Raw genomic sequence first — 25,598 nt, forward strand, 5'->3', positions numbered from 1 at the left:
TTTGAGTAAAAGCTTTAAAATATATTCAAAACAGACATTATGATAACAGACATTATGATAAACAAGTTCTAAAGCAGCAACATTAAAAAAATCCCCATGAGAACCATCTCTTAAAACTCTCAGTGCCATCATGGCACAATGGACAAGGCAATGGTCAAAACAAATGGGAGATATGAGTTCTACCTGTGGCTGACTGGCAAACATATCCTAATTACTACCTTACACTTCTGGAAGCAAGTCTGCTTAGAATGTAAGCTTGAAAAACTAGAGCATGTCTTGTAGAAGGTTGCTGTAATTACCTAAGACTAAGAAGCCTTTGGCTCTCTTGATACCTCTTTTAATTAAACGTGAACCTCAAAAGAATGACAAGGTCCCTGAAGGCAACGGTAGGAAGGACATTCTGGGGATCACAGAGGAAGACCATCCTGGCACAGAGTCTTTACATTCTACTAGGTAGCCACAGAGATATTCCTATAATTGGCCTGAACCTCTACAGTTTCTAATTAGTGTATAAGTCTCTCTTGTGTTCCCTGAAAGGATGACAAGTTTTGACAGAGTTGAGTCTCAGGGTGACACCTCTATCCCTGTTCACATGGAGTGGGAAAAGGCAGGTAGCTTTAAAAGATTAATCTGTGTTCCAGCCTGCGATGTGGCTCATATAAAAACCTATGCTGGGCCCATTCAGTTATATGTCATTTGAAACAGCCACCTGATACACAAGTCCACCATCCACCTGTAAGTTACACTGAAGACAAGAGTACCTGTAATCAACTATTAGATTTTTGGAAACTTGTTACTGCTTTCGCATACCAAGAACATAAACAGCCGATGTGATCTCAGCAAGAATGAAGAACCTTTTTATGCTTAGGAGAACACAAATATTCCTTGTGCCCATGACCTTATAGAATCCTTTACCACTAAAGAAAAATCAGATGTGTTATATCTACTTTTTGTTACTCTTTGAAAGACACCTCATTCTGGAGGAATTACTATATTCAAAGCATGTATTCCATTGGAATTCCATTTCCACCTGGAAAGAATTCCAAAGAACACAAGAAAGACTAGAGAGTGTATTTGTCAAACATCTTATCTTGTTTGCCCAGCTCTGTTGTACAAAATCTTTTTCATAACTTGTGGTCAGCACAGGAAAGGTCTGGTTTTTCTCCAGTATAATTATATGCGAAAGAAACATATAAGATGAAACATGGAATTTTGAACACCACCTAGCTTAGTGTAGCTTTCAACAGGGCAGGCTTGTGTAGCATAGATACCTGACTTAGCTCACACACTAACAGCCACCAAATCAGGGAGCACAGGAAATGGGTAGGGTGAGCCAGCCTACAAGTGCTCGGCTGGAGGTTAAACTAACCCTTGCTCAGGGTTAAACTAACTGCAAGTTTGCTACCTGGACAGACTGGGTGCAGATTGTTTATTAAAATTATTTAGGCATTTTATCTTAACAGTGTTAATTTTTCTATATATTGTTGGGTCCTGACACAGGAAGTAAGTTCCTGTGTTTTGCGGGCACTTCTAGAATAATCACTTAAAACAAGACTGTTTGCAGTTGTAGGGAACTGGATTCGTGGGCTCAGCTAATTTTCTTCCAAGATTATGTTCTGCATGAGCTAATTCCCCTACTGTTCAAGATAAATGGTATTCCAACAGATTATTCTTCATCTTCTGAAATATGAATGCAATCTGAATTAGGACAAATTCCATGCTGTTGCATATGGTATATTAATAAAAATAGAAATAAAGAAATGGAAATGTAAATAAACAAATTAAAACCTAGATAGGTTCACTAAGCCTTCAGCATGACTCTACTGTGTTTGGTTTTTGGGGAAGTTTATCTGGTTTGATGTAGTCACCTAAAGAGTTCCACAGAGAAGGAGTATTTAGAAGATGACTGCACCATTCATATAAAATTCAAGCATGTAAGAACTCGTTTGAAAGGTTTGATTCTAATTGCAAAAGGCTAAAAGGAAATTTTAATTCTGACAAAACTTCATTCATTAAAGACTAATATTTAATAAAGTCAAGTGGATGACATTGCGGCATCAACAAACAGCACAAGAAATTAAGAAAGCCTCTTCAAAAAGTTGCCAAGAGGTTGGAATCTGGCTCCTTTTAGTCTGGTATTTCATTAAATGGATTTGCCAGAGGTTTTAAAAAATAACTAAGGGAGCACCAAAAAAACCCCAAACCCCAAACCAAATAAACCAACAAAACCCAAACCAAAACAAAAACTAGAAGAAAAAAAAACCCACACAACAGAAGCCAAAATGAAGGACAGAAAGAAAATAAGTAGTAACATTGTGCTAAATGGAGGACCAGGAGCAGATTCATGCAAGCAGAGGGAAGGACTCCCAGGTAACTCTGCTTGCGTTGCCTGACAAGCTCAGCAGTTTTCTAGGTTTATTTTTTTTTTTAAGAGGCAGACTGACTTGGCTCTGTTTGCAAGGGTGTCTTGGAGGAAGGAGGACATTTGAGTACGACGGTGAGTAGAAAGTCATCATGATGAGATTATAGGCCTTTTTTGCTTCTCCTTGAGACACTGCATTGGCAGTGGGGAAAAACATCAAACCATTGCTGTGATGCTTAGAAGTGAAGAAAATCACCTGAAGGTCTAGGTTGCTAATGACCCAGCTTGTTCATGTTCTATGTCTCCTGACAGATAACTGCAGGAAGTTAAATCCTCATCCTTAGCCCAGCCAACATGGAAATGAACCTTCTCCAACACAAAGAACAATTACTGATTGTCCCATACCTCTCCTCTGTCTCCCAGCATGGAATCACGTGGTTTGGGGAGTTGTTGACCACTGATAATCCTTAGAACCAGCTGTTTCTTCAGCTGGCCAGGCAGTGGGTCTTCAGAATTTGGATTAAAGACACCTGAAAGAATAAAAAGTCACATAATGTGAAAGAAGTGCAGTTTTGGGGATGACTTTAGTTATAAGTACCTTCTAGCACCAGAAATGCATTTTTAAACAAACTGTAAGAGGATCCATACCCACTCTTCTCATGCAGTAAGTGATCTGCTTATTTTGTTCATTTTTCTTACCTTGACACATGCAGTTCGGTTTGAGGACATAGCCACAATTCCCATTGGCACTGAATTTGGCCCGGTTCAGCTGCAGCATTCTCCCCTCTGATTGGTAGTTTAGGGCAACTATTTAAAAAAAAATGTTTAAAAAACATTTAAAAAAACTATTTAAAAAAACTATGTTAACAACATTCTTGTTTGTAGGACCAAGTTAAAGGAAGGACACCTAAATCCATTTCCACATTTGACTCCTTTGATGCAAAAACTCAAATGTTTCATGAAAAAGAGTTCTCTTATATAACATACATCACAGCTTCAGGGAGAGAAGCTCTCCAAAAGGTCTGAACTCTGAAGTCCTCTTGCATTTGAGAAGTTCATTTATTTCCATTTATCAGACAACCACTTGCACGTAAGACACATGTTGGAGGTAATCTGCCTGGGTAACAACACAGAAAGTAACAAGGAGGACTCAAGTGTCAGTGAAGCTGGATGAGCAGAGAACTCAGTGTATTCTAAGGGGTGATTCCAGAGCACCTACTGAAACACGTCTCCCAGAATAAAACAAAAATTAACAAGTTTTCTTTCTGCTCACCAAGCTGGCAGCCAGCATTCCAGAATGGCTGGGGATTGTAGTTGCTAGAGTCCACCCGATAAGAAGATGGGTAGATGCGGGACAGCTGATGCTGGTTGAAACGTAGATACTGTTCTGGCTTTTGCTGCAGTATCTGGTGGGCTTTTGTTTCACTGAAAGATGAAACCTGCCAGCTGGAAGAGACTGTGAAGAAGAGAGGAGGAGATTAGAGGTAATCTCCTTGTTTATTTATTTATCAGCTAGATAAAGCATTCAAAACTACATAGCACTGGTTCCTTATAACTATCAAGCGTCATTTGAATATATCCCACTCAGAGCGAACTATGCTTGTCTTATATTAGAGCAAAATCTGTGCTTATTGGAGGAGTTATGGTTGGGAAAATGAAGCTGAATATAATGAATTACCTGAATCTTCATTAAGAAGCTGTAAAAAAATTCTCTAAGATTTTTTTATTTGCTCAAGGAAAGTATTTTTTTTCTGGCAAGCAATTCTCTCTTTCTGAGACTTCTAACTAAAATTTGCTTCCTGACAAAATAAGATGCAGAAAACTAAGAAAGAGGACTGAAATATTCTAGAAATTTAATGCTGATATTTGCTCAGATCTGACTTAAAAATCTAAGCTTTAAGCTTGAAATGCTCTTCAGACCATTCTGCCCAAGAGCACAACTAAGTCCTTGGTTATTTCCCAGGATGTAAGCGTTGTGTAGCAGCTTTTATACAAGCTAGCAAAGACTACACGTGTACTACTTACTACCAACAGTAACAACTTCTCCTTTATAGAAGCTGTCACACAACTCTAGGCTCATGTTGTGGATGTGCTGGTTTTGGCTGGGATAGAGTAAATTTTCTTTGTTGTAGCCAGTATGGGGGGATGTTTTGGAGTTGTGCTGAGAACAGTGCTGATAACCCAGGGATGGTTTCGCTCCCGCTGAGCAGGGCTTGCACAGAGCCAAGGCCTTCTCTGCTCCTCACCCCACCCTGCAACGAGTAGCTGGGGGGGCACAGGGGGTTGGGGGGGATGCAGCTGGGACAGTGACCCCAACTGACCCCAGGGATGTCCCACACCATAGGGCATCATGCTCAGTATATAGAGCTGGGGGGAGAAGAAGGAAGGGGGGGACATTTGGAGTGATGGCGTTTGCCTTCTGAAGCAACCGTTACATGTGATGGAGCCCTGCTCTCCTGGGGACGGCCGAGCACCCGCCTGCCCGTGGGAAGGAGTGAATCAATTCCTTGATTTGCTTTGCTTGCGTGCTCAGCTCTTGCTTTACCTATTGAACTGTCTTTATCTTGACCCAGGACTTTTCTCACTTTTATCTTTCCAGTTCTCTCCCCCAACATCCCACTGTGGGGGAGTGAGCGAGCGGCTGTGTGGGGCTTCGTTGCCAGCTGGGTTAAACCACAACAGTGGACTCTGAATGGCAAGTAGTCAGCTACTTCAAAATAGTATAGCTTTATTGTGTGCAGCTCTTCTGTTAAAATCTTTTCAGGGTGAGGGAGAAACTGACAGAAAATCAGCTTTTAATAAGAAGATATGTAAGAACATAAACCTTTCCATTCCTTTGTATAGCAATTATTTTCAGCAGACTTTCAGTTCAACCTACTTTCAGTTTCAACATCATGGATGCCAACAGACTTTGTGTATTTCACCAGGTCAGAGAGAGCCCTGGACAGCTTCATTGTCTTCTTCTGTCGGTTTGTCCTAGTAAGATAAACCAAATTAATTTCCCATTATTTGAGGGGTAAATTTTATCTTTCTTTTTAAAAATACATCAGTGTAAAGAAATATGAGGTTTTCTTTCACCAAGGAGGAACCTACTAGTTTTATACCACATAGAGCTTCATTGACAAGGCAAGGAAGTTGTGGAACCAATGGCATGAAAGTATACAGAACAAGTCAGTCCTGTTCTTACATGTTAATGGCAGACATAAGTATTCACCTACTAAGATCTGGTGGGGAGAGTTCTAAATTGCTTTGACCAAAGGGAGGAATATCTATTCACATATATATATATATTTATTTCTCAAGTCAAGGGCTAATGAAAAAGCTTTTTAAATCCCAAAGAAATAGTAAGAAAGTAATGCTCTGATCCTCCACCTTTGCTTCAGGTTTTCACTAACGTCGTATCTACTAACCTCCCAAAGAAAGCTCCAAAGTATCCTAGAGAACTACTTGATCTGATTTCTGACTTTTGAAGCCTGATGCTTAAGCAACCAATCTGCAAAGGATCTTTGATGTCAGGATTTTTGAAGAGGCAATTTCAAAAGAAAAATCAGAATCATCACCTGAATGTTGATGAACTTCATTTGGCAAACCATAAAACAATAAAAAAATTCAGCTGGGGACTTGAGACACTGCAAATCCACCTTAATGGATTCACTGGGCCACCAGTCAAATGGCCTATATGTCAGCTGGATGAGATGGTAAGAGCTCAAAACACATACCAGGACCACTGTACCTTGCTAATTAGTCTGAGTGGCACCAAGAGATCATTCTGATGATCTTACACAGACATCAGATCTACCCTTACACCGGATTCCTGTCATGTGCCTGCAGCCTTCAACAAATTGGTTTCTAGACCTGAAGCATATCTGTTTAGTGGGTACATTTATGTTGGTATCTTTTTTAGAAGCAAAATTATCAAATCACTTGTTAACAAACCTGTTGCAATGTACAGAGCTCCTGGCTAAATTTACTTGAGAATCCGAATCATCTTCACCCTCTTCCAGGCTCGTTGCCTTTTTCAATTTGCTTCCTTTTTTCTGTGCCACAAGGAAATAAAACCATAATAGCATAACCATCTGATCGGCATTTGAGCAGCTGGATACATTTCTGCTTTGTTACACCAATGAGTGTTACAGAAAATGGGAGACGACAGCTTTTGTAACCCTCAGTACTACAGAATGATCTGCATGCACATGGGGAAGACTCGGCCCAAGGTCTGAGCCTTTTTATAAAGGACTCACAAATCCTCAGATAAAAAGTGCAAATGAATTTTTATGTTTTTCTGTTATGCACAATTATAACCAGTAATCCAGCCTAGCTATTCAGTGAACAGTCTGACAGCAAGGCTTTGCCAGACGATGCAATTATGATATTCCTCTTCACCTCTGTGTGCAAGGAAAAAACCTATCCAAGATTACAATATTTAGTGTAGACCTAATGTACAGAGTGGCTCACCTTGCGTTTAGAAAAACTGCCCATCAATGACCGGCTGTGCCTTTTATTGGTACTGAAGTCTTCCCCAGATTCCACATCATCCTCAAGTTTATTCTGAAGCAACCAAACAGAAAGAATAATGTAGCAAGACCAAATAGAGTGCTACAGGCGGCTTATTAGAATATCATCAGAAATAGTTTGGGAAGCAATACTCCCCAAAGCGTCAACACAACTGGAGCAGACCAAGGCAGACTTTTTTTTAAACACAAGCTGAGTACAAGACCTTGTATCCTGGCAATAACTGCCAAAACCTTTGTCCACGGGAACTTGCAGAGCAGACAGAAATCGGACAAATACCTAACCCCAATTTTATTTTCACCCAAGCAAAGCTTGAATGCCCCCGTACCACATAGATTCATTGACACCAGACCGGTTTGCATCTTAATATTGGAAAAGCATAGTTTAACAGGACTTATTTCTGCCAGTTACACAGTTTTAGTAGGATACTCCATGGGAAGAAAGAAATGAAACTCTCATAATCCCTGAAACTGTATACACTTCTTTGGGGCCACTGGTTTTTAATATGACCTTACAAGTTTCATTGTTTCCTATACTAATAAAACACAGACTATTCTGGTTAACACCTATGCAAAAGGCTGCCTGAAGTCTTGGCCTTGCAGTGGATCTTGCAAGAATAACTGATATATTATGTAAATCATTAAAGCACATACAAAACTCATGCCATAGAAAGTTTTTGGAAGCTGATTTTTAGTTCTCATCTAGTTTTAATCCCTAGTTAGTACACCTGCTTATTATTGGCAGATCTCCAATGTTTTTCATTTGCATGCAACAATCTTCCTCAGCTTTTTGTGGCTTATTACAAATTCTAAAATGCCAATGTCTCAAGTTCATGAAGTGTATTTGTGGGCTGACTACATTTTTATAAATAAATATTAGCTTGAAATTAAAACAAACGCAAATACATAGAACCAAGGGGGAAAAGCCCAACTTTCATATGCACTTTTTATATTGGAATATAAAATTCTTTCTCTTGAAAAGTCACTTCATGCATATATTTCATGCTCCAATTGCTGTGTGAGCAAGAAAAAACCTTCGCATATCTGACAGTGATGTTCACCTGGCATCATCATTAACTGAATGAATTCAGCTATGAATCTGAAGTCAACAATATATGATTTATTCAGTAAGCTAATAAAACACAAAAATTTGGAAATGCAAAACCCACTTTCTCTGAAGTCACTGAAGAAAATCATTGGACTTTGGAGAAGGAGGCAGTTAGCACAGCAGTTTCTATTTTGAAGGACTGCCATATTTCATTATTCATCTGCAATAACAGAATACCGCTCTGCTTCAAGTGGGAATCATAAAACCAGCTACAATTAAAATCTCATTGTCAGCAAATTAAAAAGAAGCTTCTACTAAATGGACAGATATGCAAAACATTCTTCCTTGTAACATAGCTTTTATATAAGCAACGTGAGGCATTGTAAGATGCCATGACAAAATGTTACAGGAAATATTACAGAATATATTTTCTCATGTATTGAAACAGCCAAATAGCAGCGGTCAGGGCAGTCATCCAAGAATGGAAAACAGCTTCAAAATCCCCATTCCACCTAAGCCTGACTGGGGTCATGAACCTGGATCTCCCTCATCCCAGGTAAATGTTTTGACTACCTGGTTATTCTTGAGTTGTATTATCCTAGTTAACCCAGAGGAGACAGGGACCTAATGGCAAAGACGCTCCACAAAATTCATCGTGTGGCTCACATTATCTTGTTTTAAGGAAGTGCTGAGCATTCTTTAGTTTCATTAGTACTATGATACTAATGTTCACCTCAGATAAACTGAGCTATCTTTACTGGGGAGCCTCAAAACAGATTTAAAAACCCAACATCCACCTTTGAAAGAACAAGAATTATTGTTATGAAATAACAGTACTATGTAGCTACAGAGACAAAAACAACAGTCAGGCGTAGGGGTACATGAAGTACAATAAAACATGTTCACCTTCTTACTATCTGGTTTCAGACCAGCCTTTCCCGACGATAGTAGAGTGGTAACTGCAAAATTGTTTGGATCTTCACAGTCACGGATTTTGGATTCTTTTATCAGTGAGTCAAGTTTTTTCTTTGCTATATTCTCCACTCTTTTCCTATTAGTAGATGCCTACGAACAAAACAGAACCATTAAACTAGGTAATGATGAAAAAAGTCTTAGTAATTCCACCCAGGATTAAGGCAAACTAAAATGTCATCTGCAAGAAAAAAAAAAAAGAGGTTCTTCGTTTGCATGATGTGCAGCAGTGACCTGCAGCTCGGTATCAGACTTAGCGTAAAGCATGGAAGTACATGAGGCCCTGAAGTAGATGTTGGATCTAAAGTGTAAACAGATTCTTTGAAGTGATGAGCTTAAAAATAAAAAACTGATAAGAGAAGTTTTTAAAAACTGATTAAACCAGTTCTAATTAAACCAAGACTGACTGGTAGCAGCGCTATTCATGTGTAACGTCTGTTACAAGGCTAACATAGAAATAGTTATTACAGGCATGATGCCCCATGCTGAGCTGGATTAATATATGCTACGTTTTGTCGTACATATTTAGTAAAAAAAAAATCTATTCTATTGTGCTGTCCAATAAGCTATTCTTCACGGAAATTTAATAGTAATGGATACGTGTGGAAACTGAGCAAGCGGTATTTCTCTCACACATTGGGGCTGGCGGACAGCATTCGGATGCTCTGTCAGGGTTGACTCTGCAGCTACAACAGATGCAAGATTCTGCTGGATGGGGTGGGCCAAGCTTAGAATCTTGATTTCAGCAGTTCAGGGCAAAACATAAGAGGATTCCTGTTCCCTCCTTCTGTGTATATCATAGCCCATGTGAGGAAGTGGGGGAAACAAAAATAAAAATCCGGAGTTTTCTTTTTCATCCATGAGGCATAAACTCACAATCCCAGGTCTTTTAAGAGGTGACAAACTGTTTTCTCAGTAGGCTTTAAGAATTTGAAGTTAGATTTGTCATGAAACAAGCGATGATTTTCTGAGCTCTTCAAAATTTGGCTTGGAAAGCAAACCAGATGTAGCAAATCTCAGATTTAAAGCATCAGTAAACCTCACAGCAAAGTGAACTATTAGTAACAAAGACAATGAGGTCAGCAAAGCAACACCTACCAAGCCTTTAGTGAGAATAATACACCCAGCCATAACATTACTACCTAATTTCACTATGAAAGGTGACACTTTTCTTACCAGCATTTATTTCTCCATCCATTTAATAGAACACTAAACATTATTTGACGTCTCTTTTTCAATGGCATACGTGTGGGCTAAGTTGAAAAGAATCATGGCAAAAGTAATTTCTAGCAATGAGGGATCTGTTAACATTTCTGCATGTTCAAGTATCTGCATTAGGATCCTCTCGAAACAAACCATCTTTAAGTCTATAAATCATCTGGAAAACTTGCAAAATCAGGATCTTAAGTACCACAGCGCCCCTGAGTTCAGCAGGATTGTCAAATCACCTGCCTTGTTTCCTTTGGCTATTGGAAACAGTCTGCCATGCCTGGAATAAAGATAAAAGAACTAGAAAACACAGCAAAACAGGCTGAGTGAACATTGTTGATCACAGTGAAGTTTCACAGTCAAGAAATGTCCAATCCTCATTGTATTCAGCTTGCGTAGTTCTAGTTTCCCTGTACAGTCAACTACATAGGTAGCCCCTAAGTGGGCTGTAAAAGCTTTTGGTTTGGCTTTCAGCTCATTTCCTCCCTGTTCAAAATGGTTATGCCGTGACACCAGGTCTGATGTGATATAGCTGAAAGCCTGCGGGACGGAACTGTATCACCACTGGCTGTACAATACCTTCCACTTTGAAAAGATGCACCATGTAATAAGAAAGCGTCAAAAAACATGAAGCATTAAAACATCACAGATCTCAGCTTTAAAATATTGAAAAGTGATATGCTAAAACATGATAATTTAAAAAACCAAACAAATTATTTTTCCCCTTTGGTAGACTTATTCATTAAGAAGTTTCTCTTTTAGTTTTAGATGAAAAGGATCAAATCCATAACACAAAATGAGGAAATAGCCTGAGGGAGAGAGGACTGAAAATGCAATCTCTCTCCAAGGCAATCTAGTTTATGTTATTAAATGGTTTTGCCATGTATTTTATATCGTTTCTGTAAGATGCAATGTCTTTTGCCAGAAGATTAAAGTGACAAAAAAATTATTTTTAGAAGGATGTAGACATAAGCAGACATTAAAATATTCTTCCTTTTTAACACCTCCTTACAGTAAAAATCAATTAAACCAAGCCTTCAGCAGACTAAAGGGCCGCTCTGTAACAGTGACCACAATTTGACACAAGTAGAATTTTTTTCTTTTCTTTTCTGCATTTGAGGGGGAGAACACTATGATGCAGTAAAGAGTAATGAGATTTATGATATTAAAAGACACAAAATTCCAAACTTGAAACGTAACCCTGGTTACTGGTGCTGCCCAGTACCCACTTTCAACAAATCCGTCCCCATGAAGGTTTAGAACATAAAAGACTTGTGACCAATCCCAAAGATTAGACCACATCCACGTTCCAGAGAACTCTTACAAGGTTTCTTCTCACTGGGATGGGAAAACTTAACATACATTTACACTGAAATGGTCACTTAGCTTACATCTCCATTCATTAGTTTACAGTCATCGTCAATCTCATCAGCACTGTCCTCATCAGAAACTTCACCTTCCTCTGCATCATCACTGATGTTGGCTGGAAGCTTTTTCCCCTAGAAGATAAAATGATTACAGAGGCAGGTAAGCATGCAGCTCTTGCTATCACACATTAAAAAAAAAAAAAAAAAAAAAAGAAAATTATTCAAAGCAGCAACCAGGTTCTTATTGATTGAGAAGACATTTGTTCAGAACCTTAAGTACCAGGTCCTTAAAGACTGGTTTTTGTAAAATTAGTTAAGTAATAAGTGATAACCAGGCACAAATCATAACCATCACAAGCAAAAAGAGGGATGGAACAAACGAAACAGGTTTTTACCTTAACCAGTATCTTTCCTTTAAGACTTGCTGGTGAAGGGAGCTTGGTAGAATCATCACTGTGCACAGAAGACAGATCCAGTTTGTCTCCCAGAATTTCTGTAAGATACTGAGCCATCTTCTTCTGCTGAATGACGCTGCAATGGTTCTCAATTGACAAGATAACAGGGTACCTGGCAGAGACATAAGCAAGTATCATCAGCTGCAAATTTAGCTTTTATAGCATTAAGAGGATAAGGGTTATTACTGTCTGAGCCATTCCTGTAACAGGCATCACCATCAAAGAAAGCCACAGGGGTTAGATAAACCAGTGTGGACACAGGACCGACCCCCACTACTCACTCCAAACTGAAGGGTCCATTTTTGACAGCCACACAATAATTAAACTTCTGCAATCTGATGCGATGCATTTGTTTGTTTGTTTTTTTTCCAGAGCACACTTTTCACCTGCTTAGACTACCCAGTCCTGACCTCCACTTCTTATCAAAGAGGTTCTGGCAAGCCATTCATAAGGAAAACCTAAACAGCCAGTGCCTTCAACTCTCCTCTCCAGTCAGTGCTTCAGCCCTTTTATACTGTCACAGGTAAAAGTAAACAAGGGTTCCAAGAACTGAGAAGATCCCCAAAGGGTCTTTGTCTTTACCTTCCCGCTTCCAACAACCAAGTGATAAACCTGCTCTGTTAGTTCTTCTATGGCAACTTTTCTAGCTAGCAGCAGGGGTGTATCATACACACTCACCTGCAGATAAAGCCTCTTCTACAAAGACAGTAAGTATTACTTCTAGATTTTCTTTTATTGTTGATTCTCCAGGCTGAGGCCAAGAAATAACAATGCCTGGTTGTTTGAAAGGCATCAAGATAACATCTGTGAAACATCGATTCCAGTGTGTTTGGTGCCATATAAAAGCATACTGAAGATGGATTTCTATTTAGAGATGCTGCATTTTTAGCACAAGCACCAAAACCAGTATACAGTGCAGTTTTGTAGGGCTGAATTACGAGGGATTCCTTAATTAAAAACTAATTATGAATAAAAAGATGTATATCCTGACACCTGCCCTCATTAGCTCCTCATCAGGAAAAAGGAGGCTTTCAGTCAGACAGTGCCTGCAGGACAAAACTTTCCCAATCAATGATTATAGTTAAATTCCTAGCTTTGCCTGAAGCAATTCCTTAGCTGAATCTGCAGCCTACCAATAGCTATGCCCCCAGCCTACCCAGGGCAAGCAAACACCTCCAAGTCTGAACTATGTTTTGTTCAGTACCAAACTCTGAGTATCAATACTTACCAAGAAGAAAACCCACCACGAATAGTAAGTTATAACACAGTTCCAGTTAACTTTTCTGTAAAACTTTTCAGAACTGCAACAATTCGAGAAGCATTGCTATATATTCTGCTGGCCAACTTGCCTTGGCTTTATTTACCACGTCTTCAGGCAAACTCCAAAAATGTCACGCTCACAATAAGTTAACCTGGGCTGAAATTTCAGTGCATGTTTAGCTCTATTAACAAAGGCAGAGGGACTGCTTTGGAGAAGCTACTGGAAAATTTTTACAGAGATAAATTCATTTATCTTAAAAAAAAAGAATTGATAGGCTGACACACACATTTTGACCCTCAGGAGGAGGACAGTACTGCCAAGGCATATGAAACTTCCCATTGTATAATGCTCTGACTTCCTGAGCAATGTACAGCTAGGGAAAATAACCTATTTCTCTTGAACAGTCTGATTTCTCCACAATTGGGCTACTGTCTCTCTGTATTGCTTTGCTTCCTGACTTGCTTCCTATACCTGGAGCAACCAAGGGTAATCTGGACACCACTGGAGTACAAATGGAGTACAAACCACTGGAGACAGGTGGTTAAACTGTCGGCTATTCACTAAAAATAGTCACTGTCAAAACATGTTGATCCTCTTGTCTTCTGTGAATGGGATAAAGACAGCCCCACACTATGTACAGAATGCCCCACCTCAGTCAGTTTTGCCTTGTTATTTCTTTCTGAGGGCTTTCTCCCCACAGAAAACAACTCAGAACTCTGCCTGGCATATGTAGAAACAGGTTTGATTTTCACTGACTGCTTTTACAAGGATGTCTGGGATCTCTCCAGTTCTAGCCCCAAGACTCAAAAGTTGGCAGGCTGTATACATACTCATTCTTGATAAAGGCATATTTGTTGATAGTTTCAACCACATCTTTGAAGAGAATTTTGGAAGTCAAAGTGTATCCATGGTGGACAATTGGTTCACCGTCCGGCCCATCCCAGCAGTCAACTGTAGAACAGAAACAATGACACCCATCAGAGAAGTAACATCTGGGGCCACCATGTGGGGAAGACTACGAGACCCTGCAACTCCCTTCAGCAACCCAGCCAGACGGGTACCCAACAAAGCAGGGTATAGGTTTATTCCCACCCTTCATCCGTCATCTCCCTCCTCACTGTGCTGAGCATCCTTCCTCTGAAGGCACTTCCTGGCCTTGACATTCTACTGTGTACGGATGAATGTTCCCATTGTTTGAGAAAGCCCCAAGCAAAAAAGATCTCCTTTAACAAGTGCTGAGGAGCGTTATGACAGGAAAAGAGATTGCCATAACATAGCATTACTTTCATTATACTAGTGGTAAGCCTGAAAAGGAAAGCAGAGAATCTCGGCCAAGCTTCTCACACCACAAGCAAAACCAAGACTTAGGCATCTCTAGCTCTCCTTGGATTTTGCCTAACCTCATACTTGTTTACAATCATACTTCCATGAAATATCTTACTCCTCTGAAGCACCCACTGGCATGTCCACAATCTCACCTGAGCAAACCATAACATTGGCCTTCTGAAAAATTGTGAAAACACTTTGATGGTCAGGATATTTAAGATTATTATGAAACAGGTACTGCCTCAGAAAGGCACTACAGAAGGGATTTCACATAAAGGCTTCCTGGTCACTGCAGAGACTGTCAACATTTCACATAACAGAACCCTACTTCCCTTATCAGAAATATCGGCTTTCCTTTTACATGTAGCAGGAACTCTGCCCTATTTGCCCGATCGGCTGCCATACACGTGCTAGCAAGTACATACACCACGTTCTACTGAATGTTAATATCCTCTCTACAGAATTTTATTTACAATATTTTTCCTCAGTACCAACAACACTAGTCTTCAAAAGTCCGTCTTATTTCCTTGCTCAATAAATTTATCCATTATATGGCAACATTTTTTTGTTCTTTATGAAGGGAAGACACCCTTTTATGAGGCTTTTTCCTCTACCCAATTACCATTTCTTCTGCAGAAGTAATGAGTCTTCCTTTAAAGAGGAGAAACAAAACTACAGAGCCTACTGATGATTCCTTTTTGATCTTTACCTTCTACGCAACGACAGCCAGATTGTAGCACCCATGCATACATGTCCACCCTGGACTGGGACATCAGTTGATCTCCCATGAGGTAGGTATTATGTGAAGAGGTAATGAAATAGTGACTCAAAGGATAACTCATGTCCTGATTCACTTGATAGTGTTCTGGGTTGAATATGTCCCCTGATGGACTCCGCATGTAATTGGTGAAACCTGTAAATAAACAATACTATAAATAATACAGTTTTGTCCTTTTTCTTGCCGTAGCCTTCCTAAAACCAGCCTAAAAATGCATCCCTACATTCACCAACACATTCATGAACATGTAAGATAAAGAAATAAAACCGCTACAACCCAACTGCCACAATGACCAATTGCAATTATTGCTTTCAAGAAATTTCTAGTTGCTTTGTGTATTTCCCTGCTCTGCCTTCCCTGAAAAAATATGTCTATTTAACCCAAACTGACATTTTAGGCTTATAATTTTTGTCAAAAGACTCTGCTGGGACATTAAGTCACGTAGCATACAAATGCCTCCAGAGATCTGCAGTCATATCCTGGCATTGCTTCTCAGTGAAATGAGTTGAAAGATATGTGCTGTGTACAGCCTAGAGATAGTTTCCAGTGACCCAACACAGTTTGAAGCAAGGGAGATACTTCTCCCCTCCTCTATTTCTCCCAAAAAGACCAGAACGTCACCACACATTGGCTTGTACAAGCAACAGTCTCTAATTTTGATATGACACCGCATGCATGTGGATGGGAGAGAGCTGCAGTATCACATTACTGTCACTTTATGAGACTGAAGTTCACTGTAACACTCCAGACTTGACACCAAAACATTGATTATCTGTAGCACTTTCAGTGATACTACCAGAAGAATTTATTTTCCGAAGTAGTGGGATGCTTGCAACTCATGCAGACTACATCACCTGGACAATTTCTGTGCTGCAATCACCGCTCTTGTTCAGAAGCAAAGTTTTAGCAAATTACAGTTTTTATCTTTGCATCTATGTATGTATCTTTGTATGAAATCCCTGCTCTCAGGTCACCTGTGCACATATACACAGACACTTTCACACGACAGACTTAACATTAAAAACTGTAACTTCCATTTCAAGTCTCCCCAAAATTCTTTTCATTCACCACCAATGAAAGACTGAGATTTCCATTCACATCCTGGCTTAACAGCTGCTGACAGCCATGACACCTTTATGCAAAAGGTCTCTGCTTCAAGACTTCTAATTCTCCTGACATTTCACTCATTATTCCATAAATAAAACAGTGCCCATGTAAAAATCCTGCCAAACTTCTAAAGGTCTTAACGCACTCTCTCTGACTGCACAGACTGGTGTTCTGCTACAGAAGGCAAAATAACTCCAGTCCTCCAAATCAGCCTCAGAATACTGGTCTACAGAATACAGAGAAATGGAGCTTGAATCAAATTGAAGATAAAATGTCACCTTTATGATGGTTCTTATAGACTTTACATTTTGTGTCGATGAAGGTTTTATTAAATGAAAAAGGCTGAGAGATACAAATAGCAGCCAAAACTTTTTGAACAATACACTAAGAAATGATGCCAAGGAGCCTCGGTCTGGCCTAATATTTGAGTCTCTCGAGGCACATATCATGATCAACTAGCAAACCAGTAATACAGCTAGAGTGAAACCAAAAGACTAACCAAATCAGAGCAGATAGCATGAACAACTGATAGGGCACGGTGTATGTCAGCAAACATACAGCTAATGACCTGGCAAATTAATATTTTCTTCTTACTACAAACCAGTGGGCTGCTACAAGATTAATTCCACACACCACTGTTAGGGAGGCCTCTGAAAAACCACTATTGTTTGCTTTAAGCACTTGTTAAAATAAAATTTCAAGACTGTTATAATGAGTTCACAGTAACTGGATCTATCAGCCCTAGGAGGAAGAAATATGAATGAATCAAGATACTGTCGGCAGTGTGACCCACAGACGTCCAGGATTTACGCACTCAGGAGAAGTGTACTGACACAGTGCTGTATTTTGATCAACAGAGGAAGGTAAGCGGTTTTTTGCCAGATTATGTTGAATGAGCTAGTTGTCACAGGCCAGGCCAGGGTTCTCCATGATACAAGCCGTCACAGCTGAGGACGCAAGGCAATACAGACAGAGGAATGAATATGAATGGGCAAAGAGCACTGTACTATTACTTTACTACCACTGAAGTGGGTCTAAGCATGGGCAGGATGCTCTTGGCTGGGCTGTAAAAATTTGAGGAATAAACATACAGCTTCAGTTTCCATAGCTGTTGTATTTCAGTCTTCCTAGGCAACACCTGATTTGTTTTCTGGAAGACAAGTGGGATTTAGAGTATCAACTACACACAAAGACAAGAAAAGAATAACTTCTCTGTGCGTGCATGCATGCGCACACATGTGCATGCGTGTATTTGCATGCAGATACATATCTATGGTTTTTAAGCAGTTCTTTTTCCTTTGTCAGTCCCCAGTCCAGCAGCGTGCCCCTCGTCAGCTCCTCAGTCACCTCTGTTCGGATGCTATCATCAATGCATTCCAGAAATCTCCTGAGTAGTTGACCTCTAGATTAGATATGTTCTGTTCTGTTGCACTTCCAGCAAGATACTGCAGTGGTTAAAGCCTCCCATAAGGAGTAGAGCCTGCTAATGTGAAGTGTTCCGGGTTGTCTCAATACGACCTCATCTTCTGCTTCCTCCTGATCAGGAGATCTGTAGCAGACACCCAGCAGAATGTCACCTGTGTTGGACTGCTCTCTAATCCTAACCCATAAATTATCAACTGTTTTGTTATCATCCATTCTTAGGCAAAGCCATTTAATAGATCAATCTAGATTTTAAAAAATTTTTTCCCATATGAAAAACTACAATTGTTTGAAAAGCCTAGTCTGACTTTTCTAGGTATGAGGAAGGCAAGATAATGAACCTGGTTCTTCATTGTTCATGTGTCTGCCTCTGACTGTAAAGCACCAGAAAATAAAACCACGAATATGTCACCTGCTACACTCATTTGGCATTAGTATAAGCTTTAACATAAACTGAAAATTTAGTCTGAAAGTAGAAGAGACCTGAACCTATCCTAAGCAACCATCAATTCTTGAAAAAAACCCCACCTTACACAATATACCAGAAACTCCCCATTTTAGGTTGGATATTAGGACAAACTTCTTCACCAAAAGGGTTGCCAGGCATTGGCACAGGCTGCCCAGGGAGGTGGTTGAGTCTCCATCCCTGGAGGTATTTAAAAGAAGGGTAGACGTGGTGCTTGAGGATATGGTTTAGTGGTGGCCTTGGCAGTGATAGGTTAGTGGTTGGACTCGATGATCTTAAGGGTCTTTTCAAACTTTAACGATTCTACGATTCGGTGCAGTAAACAAAACTGAACTTATATTTTGCCACTTTTCACTGTGACAACACACCCACACAAATGGCCAAGACTGATTTTCAAAAGGTCCTAGAACTTCTGCACAGAATCTAATTCCTGAGAAACATACTCTGTCCTTGGAGTCAATAAGATCTGGCAGAACATTTACTACTTAGGGGAAAGGATTCAGAATCAGTCCTCAAAATAACAGCTACCACCATGATGCTACAACATCGTTATATTCATAGAGAAGGCTTTAGCACAGGAGGTCATCAAAGCATGATACTAGACAAATTTCATTTATCATCCCACTTCACATATTTACTGTGGATCACATCACTCCTCTTATTAAAACTTAAAGGATTTACAGAAATACCTGCAGGAATGATACAACTCAATTCTGCTGTATTTTCCAAAAGCACAAATAAGGACACATGCAGCGCCAGTTGACCTTCAATGACTGCTGCTTCATCATACGTACCTTTAAAACTCTTCCAAAGAGTACCAATTTCCCTTTAAGTTCCTCGGCAAATAATAGATATTTTAAAAACCTACTAAAAAGCATACTCTATACAACAGTACAAAATTCTATGACTATATATCATGCAAATAAATGCAATATTCTAATAAGCATTTAAATAGTTGCCCCTCTCCTAGAAAAGCTACACCAGCCAGCTTACCATCAATCCCCAGAGCCCCCTCCTTCTTGTTCTCCAGGCATGGTTCAAACTTGCTGATGATTTCCAGGCAGTGTTCTTTAGTCACATTCGTCATCTGTAAAAGTAGCAAAAAATTAAGTGCTAACTAGTAATCACAGTTTCTCCCAGCTCTTCTCTGTGTACAGTTTAACAACTGGCCAGGTCATAGAATCATAAAACAGTTTGGGTTGGAAGGGACGTTAAAGATCATTCGTTCCAACTCCCCTGCCGTGGGCAGGGACACCTTCACCAGAGCAGGTTGCTCAAAGCCCCGTCCAACCTGGCCTTGAGCACTGCCAGGGATGGGGCATCCACAGCTGCTCTGGGCAGCCTGTGCCAGTGCCACTCATCCAGAGCGGTACCAAGGATTTCCAGTTACCCAGTGAGATTCTCACTCCTGTCAATCAGTGTCAGGTCAGATGAGAACTAGACTGCTTTGTGAAAAGTTTCTGTCCTATTGGCAGCTGTCTGATCACAGCCAATAAAGTCAGAGTTCTGCTTTGTAGGTCATGTCTGTTTAGAGTGTCATTAGGCACAGAAAGCATCTGAAGAGAACGAGCTTTGTCAGAAACCAACGGGATTTCTTATTTTGTAGGATTAAAGGATTAGTTTGCATTATCAAAAGGTTTTTACTTTAAAATAAAACAAGAAAATGGCTCATCTTCATGCAGAAGAGAGAAAAATCAGTTACTAGCAGGGTAACAAAGAAAAAGAACATAATGCTCTCAGAAAGCTCCTTGAGGAAATCTGCTAACTTCAAGGTTGCTTTGCATTTTCAACTGAAAAAGAAGAGTACAAAGGGAAATAAATATATGTTTGTAAATGTTAGTGTTTATTTAAAAAGCGCCATTTATGATAAGCTGTAGCTTTTTTACCTTGCAATGTTTTAATAATTCAATTTTATCACTATTATTTAATATTCCTGCTATTTACTGTTGATTTATCCTCTAATTATTACCCTGGTATCATTTAATATTCCTGTCCTGAGCGGTCCAGCAAATCCTTTCCATCAGATGCTGTACCTGACGTGAAAATACAGCCCCTGTCACCAGAGGGGACTGCCAATAAAGCAACTGAGTTGATGACTGTTTTGGCAACGTGGAATCTTTGCTTAGGGGGAAATCAAACCACCAGCATATCTGCTGCCAGATCAATGCCTTTTCTGGGGGTAGTTTAAAACCTAATAAATAAATGTAAAAGAGGAGGAAGGAAAAAAGCCTAACCCTTTATTTGCCCATACATTTTAGGTTTGCTGAGTTCAAAAGAAAAAGCTCTGAAACAGCAGCAGGTTTTTCTGGTACAGCTTCAAACGCACAGAATGAACACTTGTTTTCCCTGTCCGTATCTCATGAGAAAGGGCAGCACTAGGCAAGGGAGAGAAGCCCCACAGGCTTGAGTTGTCCATATCAGCCATTAGCTGAGCTGATTTGTGTCCTGTGGTAAGGGTTCATCTTCCTCTCACCATCTAGAGCATTGATTGACCAATGAAATGGAAACATACCCCACTTATCTGAAAGGATAACTGCCTGAGAGGGGGCTTTTTTATTCATTCGATAGACAATTTTGAAACTGATGGAGATTTATGACCAAAAGGCATGCCGCTTCTAAAGACATCACAAGAGGAAAAAGACAAAGACGATCCAGTGCATTTGTTCCTGCACTGACTGCATCTTGTTGTCCAATTATTTTTCCTCACTTCAGAATCTTCCACAAGTCTCTAGATGAAAGATCATAGGATCATTCAGGGACCTCAGGAAGTCATCCAGCCCAAAATCCTGGTCAACTACAAGGTCACATCAGTTAGCTTAGGGGGTTACCTAGTCTAGTCCTCAAAGCCTCCAAGGATGGAGGCTGCACAGCCTCTCCAGGCAAACTGTTCCAACGGGTGAATGTCCTCCTGATACAGGTATCACATGCCTTGCCGTTTCCTGGTCTGCCAAATTACCGTGTACCAGAAAGACGCAAACTTGTTCTGACCACGGGGTATTTGGGATAGAAGTAAAATATTAGTCATCCAGGTAGTTCAAAAAACATATAGTCATGGCAGTTCAGGACATGGTTTAGGAGGTATGGTGGTGTTGCACTGACGGTTGGACTTGATGATCTTAGAGGTCTTTTCCAACCCTAATTATTCCATGATGCTATGATTCCTAATGCCATAAAGGTTCAAGTCCATGACAGAGGAAGCAGATCACTGGGCGTGTAGGTGGTGCCCCATACACATAGAGACAAGAAACTTCTATCTTTTACCATTAGAAGATAAGACTATATCAACACTGGTTTCTTTTCTTAATGAAAACATACATGAACTCTCAAAAAATGGACTTCTGTAACTTCAATGTGCACAAATGACTGAGGGACAAAATTTGGAATGTGACTGAGGTAGGCTAGCCCCCTTGTTTAATGCAGTAACACAAGCGGGTAGCGTTTACTGCTATACAGCACATAGTTTGCTGATATTTTGCTGAATGTGTATAAACAACTATAAGCACAATGTATAGGTTTACTTCAGTACCTGAATAGCAAAGATCAAAAAGCTACAAATTAACATCTTTGAAGAGCTGTAAATGTTTAAAAGCAAAATGTTTAAAACCCACAGCAGCAGTGGAGTTAAAGCACTAAGAGGCAACTAATATGTACTACTATATATTCCTCAAAAAACTTTCCCAGAGACAAATAATCCTCTCAACACTTCTTCAAAACATAATCTTCCACTTTACAAACTGAGCTAGTGTGACAAAGTAATTCAGTGCCTCATCATGGAATATGCATGAAGTCAAAAGCAAAGCCAGAAAGAGCATCTTTGTACCAGGCTACTGATGCAAAGATCTTCCCTGTGCGGGTGCCAGAGCAGGGGCACAGGCTGCCCAGAGAGGCCGTGGGGTCCCTTCCCTGGAGACATTCACCCCCCGCCTGGACGCGGCCCTGTGCCCCTGCTCTGGGGGTGCCTGCTCCAGCAGGGGTGGGACAGGATGAGCTCCAGAGGGCCCTGCCAACCCCCATCCGTCTATGAGTCTGTGAATACTTGGGAAAGACAGATATTGATGGAATTGTCCTAAGAGAATGCATAAAAAAGAAGGAAACTGTAGAGACTCTGTCTGGGGGCACACAAAGAGAGCCTACAGAAAAAAAGAGGGTGCGAGAGCAATAAGGTTCAAGAAATAGTCATGCCAGCCTACAAGATGAAAATCAAGAGGCATCTAACTCTCTGTCTTTCACATGCATGACAACAAAGGTCCCACCCCTCTTAAAAGGCAGTGCACCCCCAGTGGCAAAACAGAAAGGCACGCAGCCGGGAAGACTCTTCCTGGCTTGGGCCTACCTTCTGTTCAACCTCCAGAAAGCGTCTCAGGTCATCTGTATCTAGGTAGTCCTTGTGGTTGCTGTAGGTGAGCATTAGCAGGTACAAATCACGTCGTGTTGACATCATCTTATAGAAGGCGCAGAACTCATCAAAGCCCAGCGTGCCCTGGTTGTCATCTGTATCAGCCTCCTGCATTACACAGCAACAAGGCAATGAGAAACCCAGTTGCCCAGCCATCGCATGAACAAACTTTAAATAAACAAACTCCTGCATGAGAAAAAAAGCAACACTGAAATCAAATGCAGGTTGATGCTGCCTAACGTGGCTACTCACTGTATGGCCTGCTAGAACAGACTGGTTTTATCAAGCTGATGCTTGTCATATGAATGCTTTGCACAGCTTTCCACTTTGAAGCTCTTAAATGTATGCATTAGTGCATGAGCCAAGAAAGAACTTTCAAGGTCTTTATTGTTCCACAGGGAACCCTGCTTGAAGGACTTATATCTATGGCAATGAAGTAAGACAGCATACCCCACAACAGAGAACAGAACATGCGTATGTCTGGCAGAATTACCCATTTGTATTTTCTTGAGAAGATCATTAAAACCCAAGTCATCTTGAAATTAATTTTATAGTCAGGATTTAGGAGGATGTCTGTTAATCCGCGTCCATAAACTAGTAAGATCTGCAAGAATACTAATTTTGCAAGTAAATCAGCATCAGTAAATGACACTATATTCTCTGGTATATCTATCCCCCAAACATGTATGTTTCATGGTTCTTTTTGGGGTCAGGTACCCCAGCTGGCTGATCCAAAGCACCCTCAGTTGTATCAGCATTACTGCTTACCATCTGCACACAGTGGGGATAGAATTTCTTCAAAGAACGCTTGTGAGAGTCTGATCACAATGGGATCCACCCAATGATACAACTATTCAGAGGAGAGATTATGGAACTACTGTGTTTCCTAAAAGCCTGTTCCTAGAAGCATGAAAAAATGAATGAGAAATTCTGCCAGGGGAAAGTATGAAAAAGGAAAGCTGCAATGGTTCCCAAACAGGATAGAAAACACTTGCATAATTTATGGAAAGAAAAAAAAAAAGCTTCTGCAGCACTCCCTGCTGTGTCCTCAATAACGAAGTAGTCAGCATCTCAGCGTAGTGCTTTGCTCACCTTTGCTGTAGACATGTTTAAGCATATTTCAGGTCACAATGTTTAAAAATAAATAAATGAGGCAAACCAAAGCTTCATGTTTTTCACTGAATTTCCTTCACATACTGCCATCCACGTGTACTTGTACCAGTTGAGGAAAATGCTGATAAGCGCTCACAACCATGGACAGCAGCAGTGAGCAGCCTTCACAAGGCACTTCTGCCCGGGGGGCTGCCATCAATTCACAGTTATTTGCCCACGAACGACGTACTGCCGTATCCCTGCAAGTTATTTTAACGCACCCACAAAGGTTTTTTAAAAACTTACACAAACAGCCTCCTCTTCCCTTGTTCACAAAGGACACCCAGCACTTGCTCCCTACTCTTTAGTCTTGATAGACCTCCCTGTTTTTCTCTTGCAGTCTCACACTTCAGAAGTTTCAGAGCCTCTATCAGCCACAACACTGAAGCTGACAGCGTTATGGAGGAAGTGACTGCAAGAATGGGGAGTCATGAAGTCATAGAAGAAGCTCCTTTAGAAATGAGCCCTAGGTGAAAATATGAATGCATTTGTGAGCAAGATGTAGCTAAGAAAAAAAAGGCTTTTCCAATTGTAACTATGGCAAGATTTTTTTAAACAACTCACTACTTTTTTAACTAGAAAAATTAATATTCAAGGTAACTTTCTTCAATAACTATATATAATCTTCCCTATTATATCTTAAAATACTTGGTGTAGCTATTTCATTAACTGAGAGATTTGATTTTTAATTTCAAGGCTGCTTAATATTCTGATTCTAAGCTACCAAATAGCAATTGTATTTTCAGTTGAGACCAGCTCAGTTTCAATTATGCATTGCCTGTGGAAAAAGCAAACCTATTCTTCTTTGTTAACAGCATTTCTAAAGCACCCGGTATGGGTAGTAATTGTCACTGATTACAAACAGTAGAACCAGAACACAGCATACAATAAGCACAATTTTTTTCCTGGGAAAGTTTTATGCAATCTTTTCTATTTGGCTTGCATGAAACCTAATGGCTCATCCTGGAACGATAGTCACTTCAACCTACTAATTTTAATGAGCTTTTCAATTCATTTCTTCGCTGAGCTACCTCTGTAAGCCTAGTATTTGCTGGTATTTGGTGGTTTTCTCTGGCTGTATATGCATGATTCTTAAAGGCTTTTAAGCCTGGAATGTGTCCCAGAACTGAATTATTGAAAATCCAGCGATCACTAGGCTAGCATGACTTTGTAGTGGTGCTCAAACAGCTGCCATTCTAACCGTGAGATTTTCAGGCACCTAAATGTACATTATGTTCCCTGAGGTGCATACATTCTCTGTCTAGACATTGCATCAGAAAAATTAAAGTAGCTGAAAAGTCCTCACCTCTCAGAAGGTACAGCCTGCACCCTAGAGGTAACAATTTTGTGTATGGAAACAGCCAGGACCTACACAGAAGTGCATACCCTTGCAGAGACAGGATTTGTCCCAATAGCCAGTACTTTTGCAATTTAAAGAACTTTCAGCTGGAAGAAGATATCTGTTTTGCACAAACTGCTGTTAAATGCAATAGCCTCATGTAAAATTGTTTAGGGTCATAACCATAAAGGTCTTAATCCATCAATTTAATAATTTATCACCTGCAGAAAAGACACAAACTAACCTTTTTTTCTCCCCCAAACAAAACCAAAGGCAAGTTCCTGGTGACTAGCATTTAGTTCCTTTTAAAATTTTCTTTTTCTATTTGGAATTGCCTGTGGTGTTATAATGCAATAGTGTGCAACAGCATGGACAAGTCTACTTTCAAAATTCAACAGAAACAGAAAACAGAAACCAAAATGAGGGC

General features: G+C 40.1%; 1 protein-coding gene across 5 annotated transcripts in view; it reads right to left on the reverse strand.

Moving 5' to 3' along the window:
* Nucleotides 1-25,598, reverse strand: part of PLCH2 (phospholipase C eta 2) — a 124,899-nt gene that overhangs the window by 19,219 nt on the left and 80,082 nt on the right. For 4 of the 5 annotated variants that reach the window (XM_064470022.1, XM_064470021.1, XM_064470019.1 and 1 more), the window contains 13 exons: nt 22,618-22,788; nt 19,278-19,371; nt 15,221-15,424; nt 14,016-14,136; nt 11,865-12,036; nt 11,494-11,601; nt 8,828-8,986; nt 6,818-6,910; nt 6,299-6,399; nt 5,241-5,338; nt 3,636-3,818; nt 3,062-3,169; nt 2,768-2,892 (listed from right to left, as the gene is read on the reverse strand). In XM_064470022.1, the coding sequence (XP_064326092.1) occupies nt 2,768-2,892; nt 3,062-3,169; nt 3,636-3,818; nt 5,241-5,338; nt 6,299-6,399; nt 6,818-6,910; nt 8,828-8,986; nt 11,494-11,601; nt 11,865-12,036; nt 14,016-14,136; nt 15,221-15,424; nt 19,278-19,371; nt 22,618-22,788 (1,737 nt within the window). The remainder of the gene's footprint in view (nt 1-2,767; nt 2,893-3,061; nt 3,170-3,635; nt 3,819-5,240; nt 5,339-6,298; nt 6,400-6,817; nt 6,911-8,827; nt 8,987-11,493; nt 11,602-11,864; nt 12,037-14,015; nt 14,137-15,220; nt 15,425-19,277; nt 19,372-22,617; nt 22,789-25,598) is intronic. The other variant, XM_064470020.1, reaches the window with a different exon arrangement.

The sequence above is a fragment of the Phalacrocorax carbo genome, chromosome 20 (genome assembly GCF_963921805.1).
Source record: "Phalacrocorax carbo chromosome 20, bPhaCar2.1, whole genome shotgun sequence".
NCBI lineage: Eukaryota > Metazoa > Chordata > Aves > Suliformes > Phalacrocoracidae > Phalacrocorax > Phalacrocorax carbo.